Here is a 16,663-nt window from a genome sequence, read left to right as displayed (position 1 = left end):
AAAAATTTTCAATGCAGGCTGTGTCGATCACAGCCAGGGGACATGTGACTAGAGCTGCATTAACAGAAACAAAAGTGAATTAACTCCTAAATGGCAGAGAAGTGAGCAGTGGGACTGCAGGGGCATGATCTATACACAAACACTGCTTCATTAAGCTAAATTTGTTTTGGTGACTATAGTGTCCCTTTAATATATCTCATGTATCTTTAGAAATAATGCTAAACCATGAAAGATAAAATAATTTCATATATTAATCCAGGCCAATAGTCCAAGATCTAGTTTTAAACTTCTGCCCATTGAACTAGGCTCCCATAATGAAAAATAGTCATCTCTTACACTTTTGTAAAAATGAAATTACTGTCACAAGATAGAAAATATTCCGGCCCTCTCCAGTTTCAATGAGTGGAGGTATTTTCCAAAAGCATTTTGGTATTTAAAGTCCTTCAGTAAATATGTAAAATTCAACCTTGTATGGTCATGCAATCACTGAATTGCGCCTCCTTCTGGCCTAAATGCAATAGATTATATAATTATACAAGTCTAATTTTTAAAACACATCCGTGGACAGAAGACAAGAGTTTGTAGGCCTTGTTTGAAAATTATGGATTAAAGAGGGAATACAATTTACTTATCTACTACAACCTAAGGTTAGACAAAAAACATTGGAATTAGGCTGATAATATTGCGGTATCTCTCTTTTAGGATTTACGTATATCAGTTCATGCCTCTAACCTTCCGTGTAAAACCTGCAAGTTGTCCCGTGTGTCCAGTAGACATACACTCCTACTTAAAAGGTCCCCTGTACCAGTCACATATAAAAACAAAGCTCTCTTACTGATCTTCAAACCATATCAAAGACCTGTCCAGATTTGTAAATCTACCATTGATTTTGTCTCACCTGTGCAGAGCTTCCTTTATCCTTGGGTTTCTCTTTCTGAGCTGAAGAGCTGACACTTTTGCTGCTGATGCTACTTCTCCGTGAATTGGAGCCTCTCATACTATCTCCACTTACAGACTGTTCGTTTACTCGGCTCCGGGAGGCCTTTTCTCTTAACTGGGATGTAGAGGGTGAGCTCAGTGAAACGCGTTGTACTGAACCCTTTGAACTCTGTGGTGCACTATTAAAACATGGATAAATATTTATCTTATGCATGCACATAATAACAAAAATCTGTCTAAAAATAACCTATACATGTGGAGGACAAAATAGATTTTTTTTTATTTCTTTAAGTTATTCAAATAAAATAACTGGATGTTTATTTATATTACCCGATAAAAAAAAAATAAAGTATTTGCTTTTTACATGAACACACAGCTTAACATAAATATTCCTCTGGATATTCAGTCGCACAGTAAAATATAGACTCACTACCTATTCTGCTGCGTCCATTACCTCTTGGTCCTTGTGTAGGTTTGAGCTTCTGGAGAAGACTTCTTTTCCTCTTGTCCTGGAAACGTTTCCTGTTGTCCTCTGGGTGAAGCTTTGAGTTTGTGAGCATTAAACGGTCTGGTTTCCTTAGGCTCAGGTTTGACAGGCTGTACATGGTTCTGGAGTTTAGAAATTCTTGGTGATTCCTCTATTCTGACATGTTGTTCTTTACTCCTTGGACTGACATCATGTAAATGGTCATTTTGTCTTAGAACTCTGGGACGAGGTTGCAATCTGACAGACTGTGCGCGGCTCCCTCGTCTCTCTGTTTTTGGTTGATGCTCGGACCTATCAGGTTTTTGGTGGTCTTGATCATCAGTCATCTGAGCATGTTGGTGAGGCCTGGTATCCATCTGATGGAAATGAGGCCACTCATCCTGCTCTAAACCCAGGGCATCAGGAAGAGTCTTAAAATTATTGTACCTGACGAAAAAAAAAAATCAAAAATCAAAGATGAACCCTCGTAAAACCATCTGTAATTGATTAAGTGATTCTACCTGCAACATGCAAATTCTACCCACTGCTGGAAACACAGTCAGGGTTACTAAAGATAGAATTGTTGGACATCCAAAGTGAATTTCAAATTTAGGTAAATTTAGCCTAACTGGAAGCATAATAGTCTGGGATAACTTTTTCAGTTACTTTGGCCTTAAAGGGACACTATAATACCCTCTGCATGCAGACACTGACCTTTCCTCATAGAGATGCATTGATTCAATGCATCTCTATGAGGAGATGCTGATTGGCCAGGATTGTATTTGGCTTGTGCTGGCTCTGCCCCTGATCTGCCTCCTTGACAGTCTCAGTCAATCCTATGAGAAAGCATTGTGATTGGCTCACATAATCACTTCTGATGATGGCAGCTGTAAGCAGGCAGATCAGGGGCAGAGCCAACAGCTGCAGACTTGAATACAAGTAAGATTTTACTATATTTAGGGAGACCAGGGGGGCTAGATGGTGGTTTTAACACTATAGGGCCAGGAATACATGTTTGTATTCCTGACCCTATAGTGTTCCCTTAATTTTGAAATTAATTTTGAATTAAATATTTGTAGTAAATAACCATGTTTTAGGCACTTGGCAACAGTATATCAAACTAATTTGTCCAAATTGAGTTGTTTGTGGAAAACCTACAAATACCTGTAGGGCTAAAGTTAACTATTGCAGCACAGTACGCAATATAGTATAATCTTCGACATACAAACACAAACACAATATTTATTACAGAATGTGCATGTAACTCATAGGCAGAACACATATTTATACCAAACACACCAGTACATCACAAAATACACAAAAAGTTTACATGTATAATTTCCTCCGTATATACAGAACTCCTTCATACATTCAGGGATTTGTTAACTAAACTGTGAATTGTAGGACACATAAAACTGAATTGTAAAATTTAGAGTAAAATAGACAACCTGTGCTTAAACGCTGATCAGCCACAGCATTAAAACCACCTGCCTAATATCGTGTACGTCCCTCTCGTGCTGCCAAAACAGCTCTGATGCATCAAGGCATGGATTCCACAAGACCTCTAAACGTGTTCTGTGGTATCTGGCACCAAGATATTAGCAGCAGATCCTTTAAGTCCTGCAAGTTGTGAGGTGGGGCCTCTATGGATCGGTTTTGTTGTTCCAGCACATCCCAAATCGGATTGAGAAATGGGGAATTTGGAAGCTAAGGCAACACCTCGAACTCTTTGTCATGTTCCTAAAATCATTCCTGAACAATGTTTGCAGTGTGGCAGTGTGCATTATCCTGCTGAAAGAGGCCACTGATATCAGGGAATACCATTGTCATGAAGGGGTGTACGTGGTCTGCAACAATATCTAGGTAGGTGTCAAAGTAGCATGCACACCTAAGGTTTACCAGCAGAACATTGTCCAGAGCATAACAATGCCGTCCTGCCTTCTTCCCATAGTACATCTTGCTGCCATATCTTCCCCAGCTAAACAACACACATGCAACCGGTAATCCATAAACCTTCTTCCATTACTCCATGGTCTAGTTCCGATACTCACATCCCTATTGAAGGTGCTTTCGGTGGTGGACATAGGGTCATCATGCAAACTCTGACCGGTCTGCAGTCAGCAATTTAAGCTACATTAGCTCTTCTGTGTGATCGGGCGGGATAGGCTAGCCTGCACTCCCCACTTGCATTAATGAGCCTTGGTCACTTGCCATGTCCCTGACACCGGTTCACCGGTGATCTTTTCGCTTGCCTATTTTTGCTGCTTCCAACACCCGAAATTCCAGAGCTGACTGTTCACTTGCTGCCTAATATATCCCACCCCTTGTAACAATAAAATCAATGTTATTCTCTTCACCTCTCAGAGGTTTTAATGTTTAAAGTTGAGGCTGATCAGAGTAGCTGAGTTGGAGAATTTTACTAAACAGCATTATAAATGTTGCAGTTTAGTTTTCATACCGCATGTATCATAGATTATAAAGCACATTATTACAGAATAGAAATATAATAAATACAATGTGATTGTAATAACTCACGTGGAGAGTAGGCTGTCATATTCTTTTTCCACCTGCATTTGTTTGTGGCGTAATGGCTGCGGCAAATCCTCTGCCAAGTCTGTCTTTTTTTTTTTCTCCAATACCTGATCTGTTTCAGTGTGCCCTGGTGGCTGAGTGGGTGGGGGTGTCTGTGGGATACAATGTTGTTAGAATACTGGCTGAATAGGGGTGCAAAGAGTAAGGCAAGGGGTTAGTGTATGAGCAAGGTGTGATGGAGGCAGTGTATGGGCACACTGATTGTAGAGGAGTGTTGTGTAAGCGCTGAGTGATGGAGGCAGTGTATGGGCACACTGATTTTAGAGGAGTGTTGTGTAAGCACTTAGTGATGGAGGCAGAGTTTGGGCACACTAATTGTAGAGGAGGGTTGTGTAAGCACTGAGTGATGGAGGCAGTGTATGGGCACACTGATTGTAGAGGAGGGTAGTGTAAGCACTGAGTGATGGAGGCAGTATATGGGCACACTGATTGTAGAGGAGGGTAGTGTAAGCACTGAGTGATGGAGGCAGTATATGGGTACACTGATTGTAGAGGAGGGTTGTGTAAGCACTGAGTGATGGAGGCAGTGTATGGGCACACTGATTGTAGAGGAGGGTTGTGTAAGCACTGAGTGATGGAGGCAGTGTATGGGTACACTGATTGTAGAGGAGGGTTGTGTAAGCAATGAGTGATGGAGGCAGTGTTTGGGCACACTGATTGTAGAGGAGGGGTGTGTAAACACTGAGTGATGGAGGCAGTGTATGGGTACACTGATTGTAGAGGAGGGTTGTGTAAGCAATGAGTGATTGAGGCAGTGTATGGGCACACTGATTGTAGAGGAGGGTTGTGTAAGCACTGAGTGATGGAGGCAGTGTTGTTCAGTGTAGGGATGGATTAAAGAGTGCGTGTCACTCACCTCTGGATATGGGGTTAGAAGTGCTGGAATGGGAGTTACAGCCGATGGCACTGGGGCTGCATGTAGAGGATCATTGAAAGTTGTTCCATCACTGCGGATATCTAATTCTGGGGAGCGCTTGGGCACCGACAGGTCTTGTACCTTGTCCTGTAAGTCATCCAGATGAACCCCCAGTTCAAATATTGCTGTCTCAAGAACCCTGATTGGAGGAAACGTACTGTTGTAATACCCAAATTCATGAGTCAAAAATAAATTTTCAAGGCGAAGTCAAAGGCTCCAAGCAAAGACAGCGAACCAAACAACTATATCCACAACCAATTTACCATGTGTAATAATGAATTGTATGATATTATAATTACACTGAAATATGTGTAACCAGTAATGTTTGTCTTTGCAATTATTTATATAGTGGCAACATATGCTGCAGTGTTGTACAATGGGTAAACAAGACAAACATATAATTCTAACAAAATATGATTGACATACTGGAACAGTAGGTGGAGATGGCCCTGCCCAAAACCCGAGGTGGCAGAGGCAGCAAATATTGTCCTCAGTCCGATTAACACACTGGGATAAATAGATCACACTTTACATTATAAGCAAATTAAAGAGTTATTCACTAGAGTGAAAATTGAAAGAGGGTTAATTCTTTGCTAAAGTAAATTTAAAGTTACTTCTCAATTCAGTAAATAAACCGGTAAGAATGTATTTACTAAATAGTAAACTTTAGGGAACTGAAAACAGAATGGAAAATGTTAGGGTAAAACTATTGCCATCAGGTTTTCAATTTACTACAATTAACTGTTTAGTGAATAAACCCTTTAGCTGAGGATTAACAACTTTTGTAGAAGTGTGACAACAGAAAAAAATAATAATCTCAGGATGGCAGAACAGGAATTCCAAATCGGACCTGTAATGCCAAATCAGGACTGTACTAAATTCCAAATGTTTGCCTTCTACCTGTTGGGATCAAGTTCCTCCGGTGGGTAGCCAGAACTGGGGTCTTGCTGCCACTGACGGTATTGCCCTTGAGCATTCAAATACTGTTGCTCCAACACTTCAAGAGACCCACGGAGCTCCAACAGAGCCTGAATGAATAAAGGGGAAAATGAACATTACATAAAATATGATCAAAGGTAAATTATTGCATTTTTTTTGGCTGCTTTTTTCTCAGCAGGGTATTTGTGCTCAGTTCTTTCATTTTCATAATTTCTACTGTGTTGCATCGTTTTATTATTTTATATTTAATTAATTTTGGCCAAAGGAAAGAAGTTTAAAATCTTATACTGAAGCATCAAAGCATTGATGGATTAGTATAAAATCATTTATTTAAAGTTTTGTTTTTTAATTTTATTTTAGGCTAAATCCCTTTGCCCAATACCTAGCAGTGGGACAGGTTTAAGAATGAATATTGTATCTTTTTGTTTGGTGCAGAGAGAAGAGAGCACATTTTTTTAAAATTAAGGACAGATGTATTGGGGAACCCACAGCCCAAAGTGAGGGGTCTTATTTAGCACTCTTCTTCTTCTTATCAAAACCCAATCTTTTTCACCAGCCCCCCTTATCATTTTATTCACTAGTCCAACTTACGAAGTGCACATAGATTATCCAACCTCCATTTTTTTTTTTACTTTGCTTTAGACTCAGGACGCCCAAGATCCTTATTAGGATAGGGTATTTTTCTTCTTAGAATCCTGAGAGTTGCTTACAGAAGGGAAGGCAAATAGAGACACTTTCCCATGATCTCTCCCCTCTTCTTTCTCTATCACCTCACCACTTGACAGCAAGGAAACTCGGTGTATGCTGGTCATTCCCTTACTGTGAAATATACTCTACCCCGGCAGCAGCCGGGCGCAACATCAACCCCACTAGATTCATGGAGTCTAACCTTTAGCAGGGGTCTTATACTTATGTAAAGGGCCACATTAAACCAGTTTAGGGTCCGGAAACGGCCTGCAGGTCGACACATTTACACCGTTATCTCAAGTTATTTAGACTGAGATTGAAATTGGGAGCATACTTTCTATTTACACGTTTTTGAAGAAAACTTCAAACACAAATGTCACCTTAAAATTAATAATTTTGAGTTTCAAAGTAAAATATCTCACAGAGAGAAGTGTCCTATTTCTAATTAAACAATTTGAGGGAATCACTAAGGACTAGAAAGAGAAAAAAATGATAACGTATACATAATGGGGGGTATTCAATAGAGAATCCACAGTTTATTGAAGAAGGGAACTGCAATATGCATTCTATCTGTTAAACCTTTGGATTCTCTATTGGATGCTATTACTTGGAGGTTGCGGGTTCCACCATGGAGTACCAGGGACAGGGAGTGCATTGGCTTCCCCAGGAGTGCCACACAATTTTGTTTATTTTACATAATGGGGGCAGACATTGGTTTATAAGTGATACCTGTTGCTGTTCTCCTGGGGTCAGACGTCCATCATTTAGCAGTTTCTCAAAATGATCAAGCTGCAGAAAGAATATGAGGAAGGATGTAAGACAAACATCGAGAAGACGTGCTATGTGTAATAATGAACATAAATACGCAGTTAAGATTATGCAATTCGTGCTTTAGTGTTCTATAGCTGGGTTAGCCTATTTCTGATAAAATATCATGATGACATATTTTCACAATAGCAAGAGCTCTGTTGACTATCAAGACACAAAAAGTATCAAAGACAGCAGCTTACATACACCTTTTAGTGTTTTGGTTAATGTCATTCATTTTGTTTCATGAATAAAACTACTTTTGGCTACTCATATCAGGGGCAGCTGACCAGAGTTATAAAGAGCTATGAGATGTGGTTCCTATGATGCCACAAAGCTGGGGAACGGTTGTACAGCTACAGCGATATTTGCAAATCACTGTAGCTTTGATAAACTTTGGAGAATTGGTGGCCCTATACTAGTTCAGCACAAGAGATTCTTCCGTCAATGAGCCAAGGAAAATGTGTATTGTATCAATTCTCGATGCTCCCATTGGAATGTCATGACATCATGGTTTGGCGTACATGGGAGGAGAAGTGATTTGGCTGGGCTGTATCAGTGTAATGTTTACTAAGTAAATCCAGACGATAGGGGGATAATATGGGGAAAGAGAGAGCATTGATAAATGTACATTTCTCTGTTTTATTATAACACATTTTACAATGTTTCATATATGGCGTATCCCCTACGTACTAATACATCTCCCGAGTCCCAACATCTAAAGTTGTGAACTCGAGACATCGGGTTCTCGATACAATCCTCTAGGAACATCAGTGGGCCAGATTTTGTTAATATCCTCACTAGAACACAGTTGGGACATGCGTAAATCCCAAATTTGCAGTTTAATGTATGCATTCTTTAGGTGTCCAATGTGCATCCGAAGCCGAGTGTCATTGAGTTTATAGCAGCAGGTGTGACACTGTCCTTCCCTCTATATTTAGGCTTGGTTTTTATATTCAGTTACATAGTCATTATATGATAATGTTTACTGAAAAGACTCAGGTCCATCAAGTTCAACTTTTCACACATCTCTTTTACTGCTGTTGATCCTAAAGAAGGTGAATATCCAATTTTAAAGAGATTTCCAACTTTGCCACAAAATGGTTAAAATTTCTTCTTGACTCCAAAATGGCAGTCCAATTTTACCTTGGATCCACAAGATGTAACCATACATATTCTAGGTTTTTACATTTAAAAAAATAAAAATAAAAAAAGTATACAAACATTGTTTAAAACTGGTTGTTTTTAAATCTGATAAAACAACCTCTTCAGGTAGAGTATCCCATAACAAAATTAATATTCAATGTTTTTACTGTAAAATAAAACATTTCATTTGCTGTAAGTGAAATCTCTTTTCAAGTCTATTTAAATATTTTTAAAGCATCGGCAGTAACAAGGTTAGACATTAGTGGGGCTGGTTTACTCACTAAGGGTAGGAAATGTGCTGAAGCTCACCTATTTCCCAGTAACTCTCATTAGAAAGGAAAAATGAGGTTGTATTACAATCTCAACTAAAACCATTGTTATTCCTTAAAGTGACACTCACCTCTTGTTGAAGTAATTCTATGTTAGAACTGAGGGTGCTTGGGGTGTCCATCGGTGTGTTAACTGGGGAGGTACAGGTACTAAGCATCTCAGGTAAGGGGGGACTGGTAGGTGCAGGGAAATCTAAAAACAAAGGTTTAGGAGCAATTAATACAACAGTGCATTAAAAAGGCACAATTAAAAGTAATACTTATTATCAAAACAATAGAACATGGTATTAAATGTGCTTGCAAACTAGAATATAATAATAAAAAAATAAACTAGTCAGAGTTTTGCACTGAATACCTGAATATAAGTATTGGGTGTGCTATTTCTTTGTTAACTATTATTTCTTTAAACATGTAACTAGTTTTCCTGGCTAATCATGGCAGCATCACTTATGGGTAGCTCCTCCCTTAGCAGTCACAGGACAGGAATTAATTAGATTAATTAATTAGACTGATAGGTATAAAGAGTCCCTCCTCCCCTTACACCACAGTCTTTTTTCCTGTCCTTAGCAAGTTCTACAGGACTTTTAACTTTTTATTTTATGGCCACCTTCCTGCGTTTGTCGTGGGTTCGTTCCAAATGAAGTTCAGCCTCTCTTCATTTGAAGGACCCAGTAAACAGCCTGCATGGGCAGGACTAACTGGGTCAGGTTCAGAGTAAGTACTGAACTGCTGCGTGGGATGTATGAGTGTTCTGAGGGAGACACTGTTCTAAAACTTCCTGGGGTTGGTTATCCTTAAAAAATTCCCCTTGTTTCTGGAAGTGCCCCTAGTAATTGGGGTCGAAATCCCCCCCTTACCTTGTTGGCAGTGTTTTGGGGATCCACGCTGCAGTCATCCGGATGGTGGATGCTGTTGGGCTCTATTGCGTGTTATTTTCTGCCTGAGTGCCCTGTATTGCCCCTGGGGGCTTGCTGGGAGTTGCTGTCCTTGTGGGGGCTGTTTTCGCCTGGATTGGCTGGTTTGCCGTGGTGTGCGTTCCAGCCGCGGAATTGCCGAACCCGGAAGTGCCTCGCGACGACCGCGAGGCTTGGAACGCATGGCGTGCGTTCCAGCGCTCTGCGCATGCGCGGACCGGGCGCAGAGGTATTTAAGCAGGGGAATACTGACACTTGCCTGTCAGCTGTTCGGAACTTCTGATTTGCGGTCTGAACTTTCGCCAGTTCTCCTTCTTGCTGTCTCCTGGCTGCCTGGAGTGTGTTTTCTGCCGTTATGAGGTAGGATTGCCTGGTTTTTTGCTGGGGGCTTTGGGTTTGCTTTCCAGTTTGCCTTTTTGGGCTTTTTAGGGATGTGTTCTGATTTTGCCTTTGTTCTTTTCTTAGTATGGATTCTCCCTCTGCCTCTGCTAGATCCCTCTCTAGAAAACATAGGTGAGCCATTTATTCTGTTCAGGGGGGGTTATTAAAAGAGTGCCATACTGAGCCTGTAATATATGTTATATATGGCTTTATTTCAGCCCCAGCAAACAGTTGGATTCTCCAGCGAGAAAATCCAGAGAAAAGACCAACAGATGCATCAATTGTTCATCACCTGCTCCACCTGGAAGGAACCTCTGCAGGGAATGCTTGTCGGAAGCGGCTAATGTCCCCAGTAAGACTTCACCGCAGGACGACCTTAAGCTTTGGATTTCCCGTGCTATTGCTGAGGGCTTTAAGTCTACCACGGGATGTGGTGGCCCTCCTAAGAGACGCAGAGCGGAACCTCAGTCTTCCAGCTCTGAGGAGGATCCTGACCTGTGGGAGGTCTCTGATGAGGGGGAGGAGGAGGCTGACTATGCCTCCAGGTCTCTGGACTCTAAATCTATAGATCGACTTATTACCCTCCTCAGAGACACTCTTAGCCTCACGGAAGAAAAATCTGAATTGAGAGAGGCTGACAGGTTTTTTGAGGACTTGAAACCTAATAGACCAACGTTCCCAGTACATTCCTCTATAAGGGACATGATCCTTCAGGAATGGAATAAGCCGGAGAGGAAGTCCACCTTGAAAAACAAATTCACAAGGACTTATCCTTATTCTGCCATGGACTGCTGCCTTTGGAATTCGGTTCCCAAGGTTGATGCCGCAGTGATCCATATGGCTAAAAAGACCACGCTTCCTATAGACTCCATGGCATACTTAAGAGAACCTATGGAAAAGCGTATGGATGGTGACCTAATTAAAGCCTATCTGGCGCTAGGCTCCGCCCTTCATCCGGCAGTGGCGCTGACCACTCTCTCCAGGGCCTTAAGAGTTTGGCTCGCTAATTTGGAGGAAGATATTGGTCAAGGTGTCCGTAGGGAACATCTCCTGGAAAGTCTCAAGGATTTGAGCCTTGCTACTGAATTTTGCTCTGAAGCCTCCCTGGACATCACTCGCATGATTGCCAAAGGTATGGCCCTATCTGTGGCCTCCAGAAGGGCCTTATGGCTTCATTCCTGGGGGGCGGACTATGCCTCCAAAGCGTCCTTGTGTGGTCTCCCGTTCCAGGGGGACCTCCTGTTTGGTAAGATCCTGGAGGATGCCATTCAGAAAGCTGCTGATGGGAAAAAAGCGTTTCTTCCACAAGTCAGCAGAAAGAGTTTTTCCTCCTCCTGGAAAACCAGGCGATTTAAGGATCGGTCCTTTCGGGACAGTAGAAGCTACAAGCCCGGAAGGGAGTATTCCAGGAACTCTTCGTGGAAGTCCTTCTCTCACTCCTCTTCCAATAAGGCTTCCAGAGGTAGAGGTGCCAGAACCTCCGGGAAGACCTTCTGAAGGTCCTCGGGCCCATCCGGGTACGGTGGGTGGAAGACTGCAGTTCTTTTACCCGGTATGGGCCGCAAATGTCACAGACGAGTGGGTCACCTCAATCATAAAAGAAGGTTACAGGATAGAATTTTCCTCTCGTCCACATGCTGCCCATTTCAGAAAATCAAAAGTGTCAGAAGGTGTCAAACGAAGGGCCATGAGGACTTGCATTTCCACTCTGCTGGAACAGAAGGTGTTGGAGGTAGTCCCTACTCACGAAAGGTTCCAGGGGATGTATTCCACTGTGTTTTTGGCCCCAAAGCCCCAGGGAAAGTGGCGTCTCATCCTGAACCTGAAAGGAGTGAACGCCTTTCTAGACGTAAGGACATTCAAAATGGAATCCTTACAGACTATCCTAAAGTGCGTAAAACCAGGAGATTGGATGACCTCCATAGACTTAAAAGACGCCTACTACCAAATCCCTGTAAACAGCAATCACATGCAGTTCCTTCGGTTCTGGGCTTTAGGAAGACATTTCCAGTTCCGAGGGCTTCCGTTTGGTCTCAGCTTAGCGCCAAGGACTTTCTCGAAGGTCCTTGTCTCTTTGATTGCCGTCATAAGGATGAGAGGTATCGAGATATTCCATTACCTGGACGACATACTCATCATAGGGCCTTCACAAAGAATAGTGGAGCATCATACATTAATGGCAATGGACATCCTGCAAGATCACGGGTGGCTTCTCAACATAGAAAAAAGCTCCCTGATTCCATCTCAGACCATCGTGTTCCTCGGAGCGGTGATAAATACCATTTCTGCCCGTGTGTTTTTGTCTCCGGAGAGGGTCATGAAGATAAAAGACAAAGTCAAGAAGCTCCAAGTTCTCGAAAGGGCCTCGGCAAGGGAAGTCATGAGTCTCCTGGGTTCTTTAACGTCTACGATAGGTTTGGTGAAGTGGGCCCAATGGAAGTTTCGCCCTGTACAGAGTTGTTTCCTTCTCCAGTTCGACAGGGAAAAAACGGATTGGGATCAGAAGATATATCTGCCACTGCCAGTAAGAAAAGAGTTGAACTGGTGGAAGAACGGGAAGAATCTAGCAAAGGGCTTTCCCTTGGAAGAGCCTCTGTGGACCGTTATTACGACAGATGCCAGTTCTTCTGGTTGGGGTGCCCACCTGGATTCCTCGTGGACTCAGGGGTGGTGGACTCGAGAAGAAAGTCGGCTCCACTCGAACCTAAGAGAACTACGAGCTATTTCCAAGGCCATTCGGGTGTTCCTTCCGAAGATCAGGAATTCCTGGGTGTTGATCAAGACGGACAACCGAGCGGTGGCCTCATATGTAAACAACCAGGGAGGCACAAGGAGCAAGCAGCTCTTAAAAGAGCTAGCTCCTCTAATGGTAATGGCCATGACCTATCTCCAGGGACTGAAGGCTATCTATCTCCCAGGCTCGGAGAACGTAGCGGCGGATTTTCTCAGCAGAACAGAAATTCTCCCGGGAGAATGGAAACTTCACCAGTCAGTTTTTGCTTGGATCACCCATCGGTGGGGCATGCCCCAGATCGACCTGATGGCCTCGTTCAGGAATCGCCAGGTGGAGAATTACTACTCCCTCCACCCAGAGAGTCAGGCACTGGGCCAGGATGCTCTATCTCTTCCTTGGTCGTTCGATCTGGGGTATGCGTTCCCTCCCCTACCCATGATACCCAGGTTCCTGAGAAAAGTTTGGTCAGAAGGGAAGAAGGTTATTGCCGTGATCCCAATTTGGCCTCGAAGGCCGTGGTTTCCCCTACTGTCAATGTTGAGCCAGGAACAGCCTCGGCCCCTGCCTGTTCTGAAGGATCTGCTAACGCAGGGTCCAATATTCCATCCTCATCCGGAACGCCTCAAATTGGGGGTGTGGATCTTGAAAAAGTAAGACTTCAACAGTTAGGCCTTTCAGAAGCTGTGGTCAATACCCTCTTACACTCAAGGAAGGCTTCTACGTCCTCATGCTACCATAGAATCTGGGATGTGTTTCAGGAATGGGCTTCGGCCAAGCGAGTTGACTTCATACGCCCTCGCAACACTGAAATCTTGGAGTTCCTGCAAGAAGGTCTGGATAAGGGTCTTAGCATCAGCACTCTTAAAGTTCAGTCTTCGGCCCTGTCAGCCTTGTGCAACTCCTCTTGGTCATCAGACCCATTGATCTCCAGGTTCGTCAAGGCAGCTTTCAAGTTGAGACCGCCTTCGAGATCCACTACCCCTCCTTGGGACCTTCCGCTTGTTCTCGACTACCTGACTGAGGATCTATTCGTCCCTCTTGAGAATTTGGATGCTGTCCTCCTAACTTACAAAACATTGTTCTTAGTAGCAATTACATCCGCTAGGAGAGTTTCAGAGATCAAGGCCTTCTCCACCTTGCCTTCTTGTCTACAATTCTACCACAATAGGGTGTGCCTGCAACCTAATCCAGCATTTCTGCCTAAAGTGGTCTCTCGTTTCCATCTATCTCAAGAAGTGGTCCTGCCATCCTTCTACCCCAATCCTTCTTCACCAGAGGAGATCAAGTGGCATCGTTTGGATGTTATGAACTGCCTGTCTGTGTACCTTGAACGTTCTGCTCCTTACAGGAAAACTCACCAGCTTTTCGTTTTGCCTTCAGGGGCCAGGAGAGGTGAGGCAGCCTCTCTATCTACGTTGAAGCGTTGGATTGCTCTTGTAATCAGAAAGGCTTATCTCAATAAAGATCGCTCTCCTCCACTGAAGATAAAGGCTCATTCAACCAGAGCATTGTCAACTTCCTGGGCTAATTGGGCAGAGGTTCCATACGATGACATTTGCAAGGCAGCCACCTGGTCTTCCCCGATGACGTTCATGAAACACTACAAACTTGATGTGGATGCTCCTTCCACCTCATTTGGGAAGAGTGTCTTGGCTACGGTTTCTTTGTCCCGTTGATATTAAATTCAGTCATAGCATAATAATTTGTTCTGTGTGTTTTATCATAATTTTATTCCCACCCTAATTTTTGTGAGCTTGGGTATTACCCATAAGTGATGCTGCCATGATTAGCCAGGAATAGAGAAAATTTATGCCAAACTTACCGTAATTTTCTTTTCCTGGCTATTTCTCATGGCAGAATCAGGGTTCCCGCACATTTTTTATTTTCAGCTTTATAATTGGACTGTGGTGTAAGGGGAGGAGGGACTCTTCATACCTATCAGTCTAATTAATTAATCTAATTAATTCCTGTCCTGTGACTGCTAAGGGAGGAGCTACCCATAAGTGATGCTGCCATGAGAAATAGCCAGGAAAAGAAAATTACGGTAAGTTTGGCATAAATTTTCTCTAATTACTTTGTACTTTACTTTACATGTTGCGCCTGGCGTACTCAGTGTGTTAATTAGTTTAACCCCTATGGTGGTATAGACACAGAGCATGCACATGATGACAAGATTGCCTGAGCAAACATTCACTAGCATAGCATTTAACAGTAGATGCCTGGGAGCGCGTAATCACAACCGAGACATGGAACAGAAACGTTTCCTACAACGCAGAGGTGCAGCACTGGTACGTGTGTTTTTAACTTACCTCTGCTGCAATATCGTTTACTGGGGTGAAGGAACAAGTAATTGGTTGCGGAGAAGCAAGAATACTTATCTTAGTGACCCATTATTAAAGTTTATTTTAATTTTTTTAAGTTTAAATAACAAATCTCAGCTCACGAGAAATGTTCTCTATTCCTATCTCAGCTCACGAGAAATGTCCTCTATTCCTTGTGTATTGGTTTGCCCATACTGTACTGTCTGTTATCTATTATCACCCAATTGTGGAATATGTTGGTGCTTAATAAATACCATTATTAATAATAACAATCATTTTCCTCTCAGTATCAAAGAGATCTCCGGTGCACGCAGGAGAGCAATGCTGTTATAGTCAACAACCTGCTAGGGCCAGTGGTCTGGCAGATGACACATGATGTTCAGACAAATGGTACCCAATAAAATGACATGCCGGCCAAATTCTGCGTCCTAACTAAAGGATGACTGATCAATCTGTTTGCTAGGCGCTTTACAGTCTTCTCTTAGCCTCGGGCAAAATATTAACTCTGACCCTTTATCTAATGACCTGTAATGAGTCGACCTACTTGCCTCTATACAGGTATGTTGGGGAAGGTCTTTCAGTAGGATCCAGACATAAAAGTCATCCGATAACACATGAAATCACTTAAGTACCAATGACGGTTTGTGCAGTCATAACAACCGAGCCTTTAAAGAGCTTTTCCAAAAATGGATGCCCTTTTGTTTTTTTAGAGATATCAGGTCTCCGCACAGCTAGTGGTGGTAAATATGGGATAAAAACAACGGTGATGACTGTATTGAATGCCATTGGTCCTTTGGTTTGCGATAATGTATTTGGTGTGCATCATTACTTTTTGAGCAGACGAGATATGCTTATAGGGAAGAAAATGTGTACACATGGGCTCATTATTGGGTTGTTGGTAATGGAAGTAAGCCCTCGAGATTAGAATTAGGGAGTCTGTTTACAAATCCGGAAGATACTGGTTAATATGCATAGGATGAAGGCTTCTAAAGAGAAATTCAGTATGGAGGTGTACACATGGACATAGTAAGTGGACATGAGAAGAAGATTTTAAACACACGTGTAAACTGGGACTACATGAATGTTTGCTTATCCCTCGGGGTAACCTGCTTACCAGGACTCTCAGGCGTTATTCCATCTTCCCCACTAATGCTATCGAAAGTCGCTTTATGCACTTGAGGAATGGTAAACTCCATGATTTTTGAACCATGAAGCACTGTACCCATCTGCACACTGTGACTTGGCTTTGGGGGGTCAGAGTACAGGTTTATCTGAGAAAGAAATAGAACAAGTTATATGTTTTGTTTAGAGAGAGACATTACAGGTAAGAGTAGTAACATGTAAAGACTCTAACAGCCTTAGACACGAGTAAGGGCTTATTGTCTCTTACTTTAGCTCCTAGTCGCAGACGGTCAATGGTATTTTCAGCCTCAGCGTACTTAGTGAGAAGCTTGTTATAATCCTCCTTTAAGACACAGAAGGGGAAGAGGAA

The 16,663-nt window shown here is 42.5% G+C and overlaps 1 protein-coding gene across 4 annotated transcripts in view; it reads right to left on the bottom strand.

Annotated features, from left to right (window-relative positions):
- The window catches only part of AKNA (AT-hook transcription factor), a 51,296-nt gene that overhangs the window by 14,744 nt on the left and 19,889 nt on the right, over nucleotides 1–16,663 (bottom strand). For all 4 annotated transcript variants that reach the window (XM_063432695.1, XM_063432692.1, XM_063432696.1 and 1 more), the window contains exons 4-12: nucleotides 16,562–16,636; nucleotides 16,286–16,442; nucleotides 8,893–9,014; nucleotides 7,269–7,328; nucleotides 5,814–5,941; nucleotides 4,854–5,052; nucleotides 3,941–4,089; nucleotides 1,394–1,852; nucleotides 899–1,118 (exon numbers count right to left, since the gene is read on the bottom strand). In XM_063432695.1, coding sequence (XP_063288765.1) covers nucleotides 899–1,118; nucleotides 1,394–1,852; nucleotides 3,941–4,089; nucleotides 4,854–5,052; nucleotides 5,814–5,941; nucleotides 7,269–7,328; nucleotides 8,893–9,014; nucleotides 16,286–16,442; nucleotides 16,562–16,636 — 1,569 coding nt within the window. The remainder of the gene's footprint in view (nucleotides 1–898; nucleotides 1,119–1,393; nucleotides 1,853–3,940; nucleotides 4,090–4,853; nucleotides 5,053–5,813; nucleotides 5,942–7,268; nucleotides 7,329–8,892; nucleotides 9,015–16,285; nucleotides 16,443–16,561; nucleotides 16,637–16,663) is intronic.

Source organism: Pelobates fuscus, chromosome 9, assembly GCF_036172605.1.
Source record: "Pelobates fuscus isolate aPelFus1 chromosome 9, aPelFus1.pri, whole genome shotgun sequence".
Lineage (NCBI taxonomy): Eukaryota > Metazoa > Chordata > Amphibia > Anura > Pelobatidae > Pelobates > Pelobates fuscus.
The sequence above is the reverse complement of the archived record's forward strand: the minus strand, read 5'-3'. Positions and strand labels throughout refer to the sequence as shown.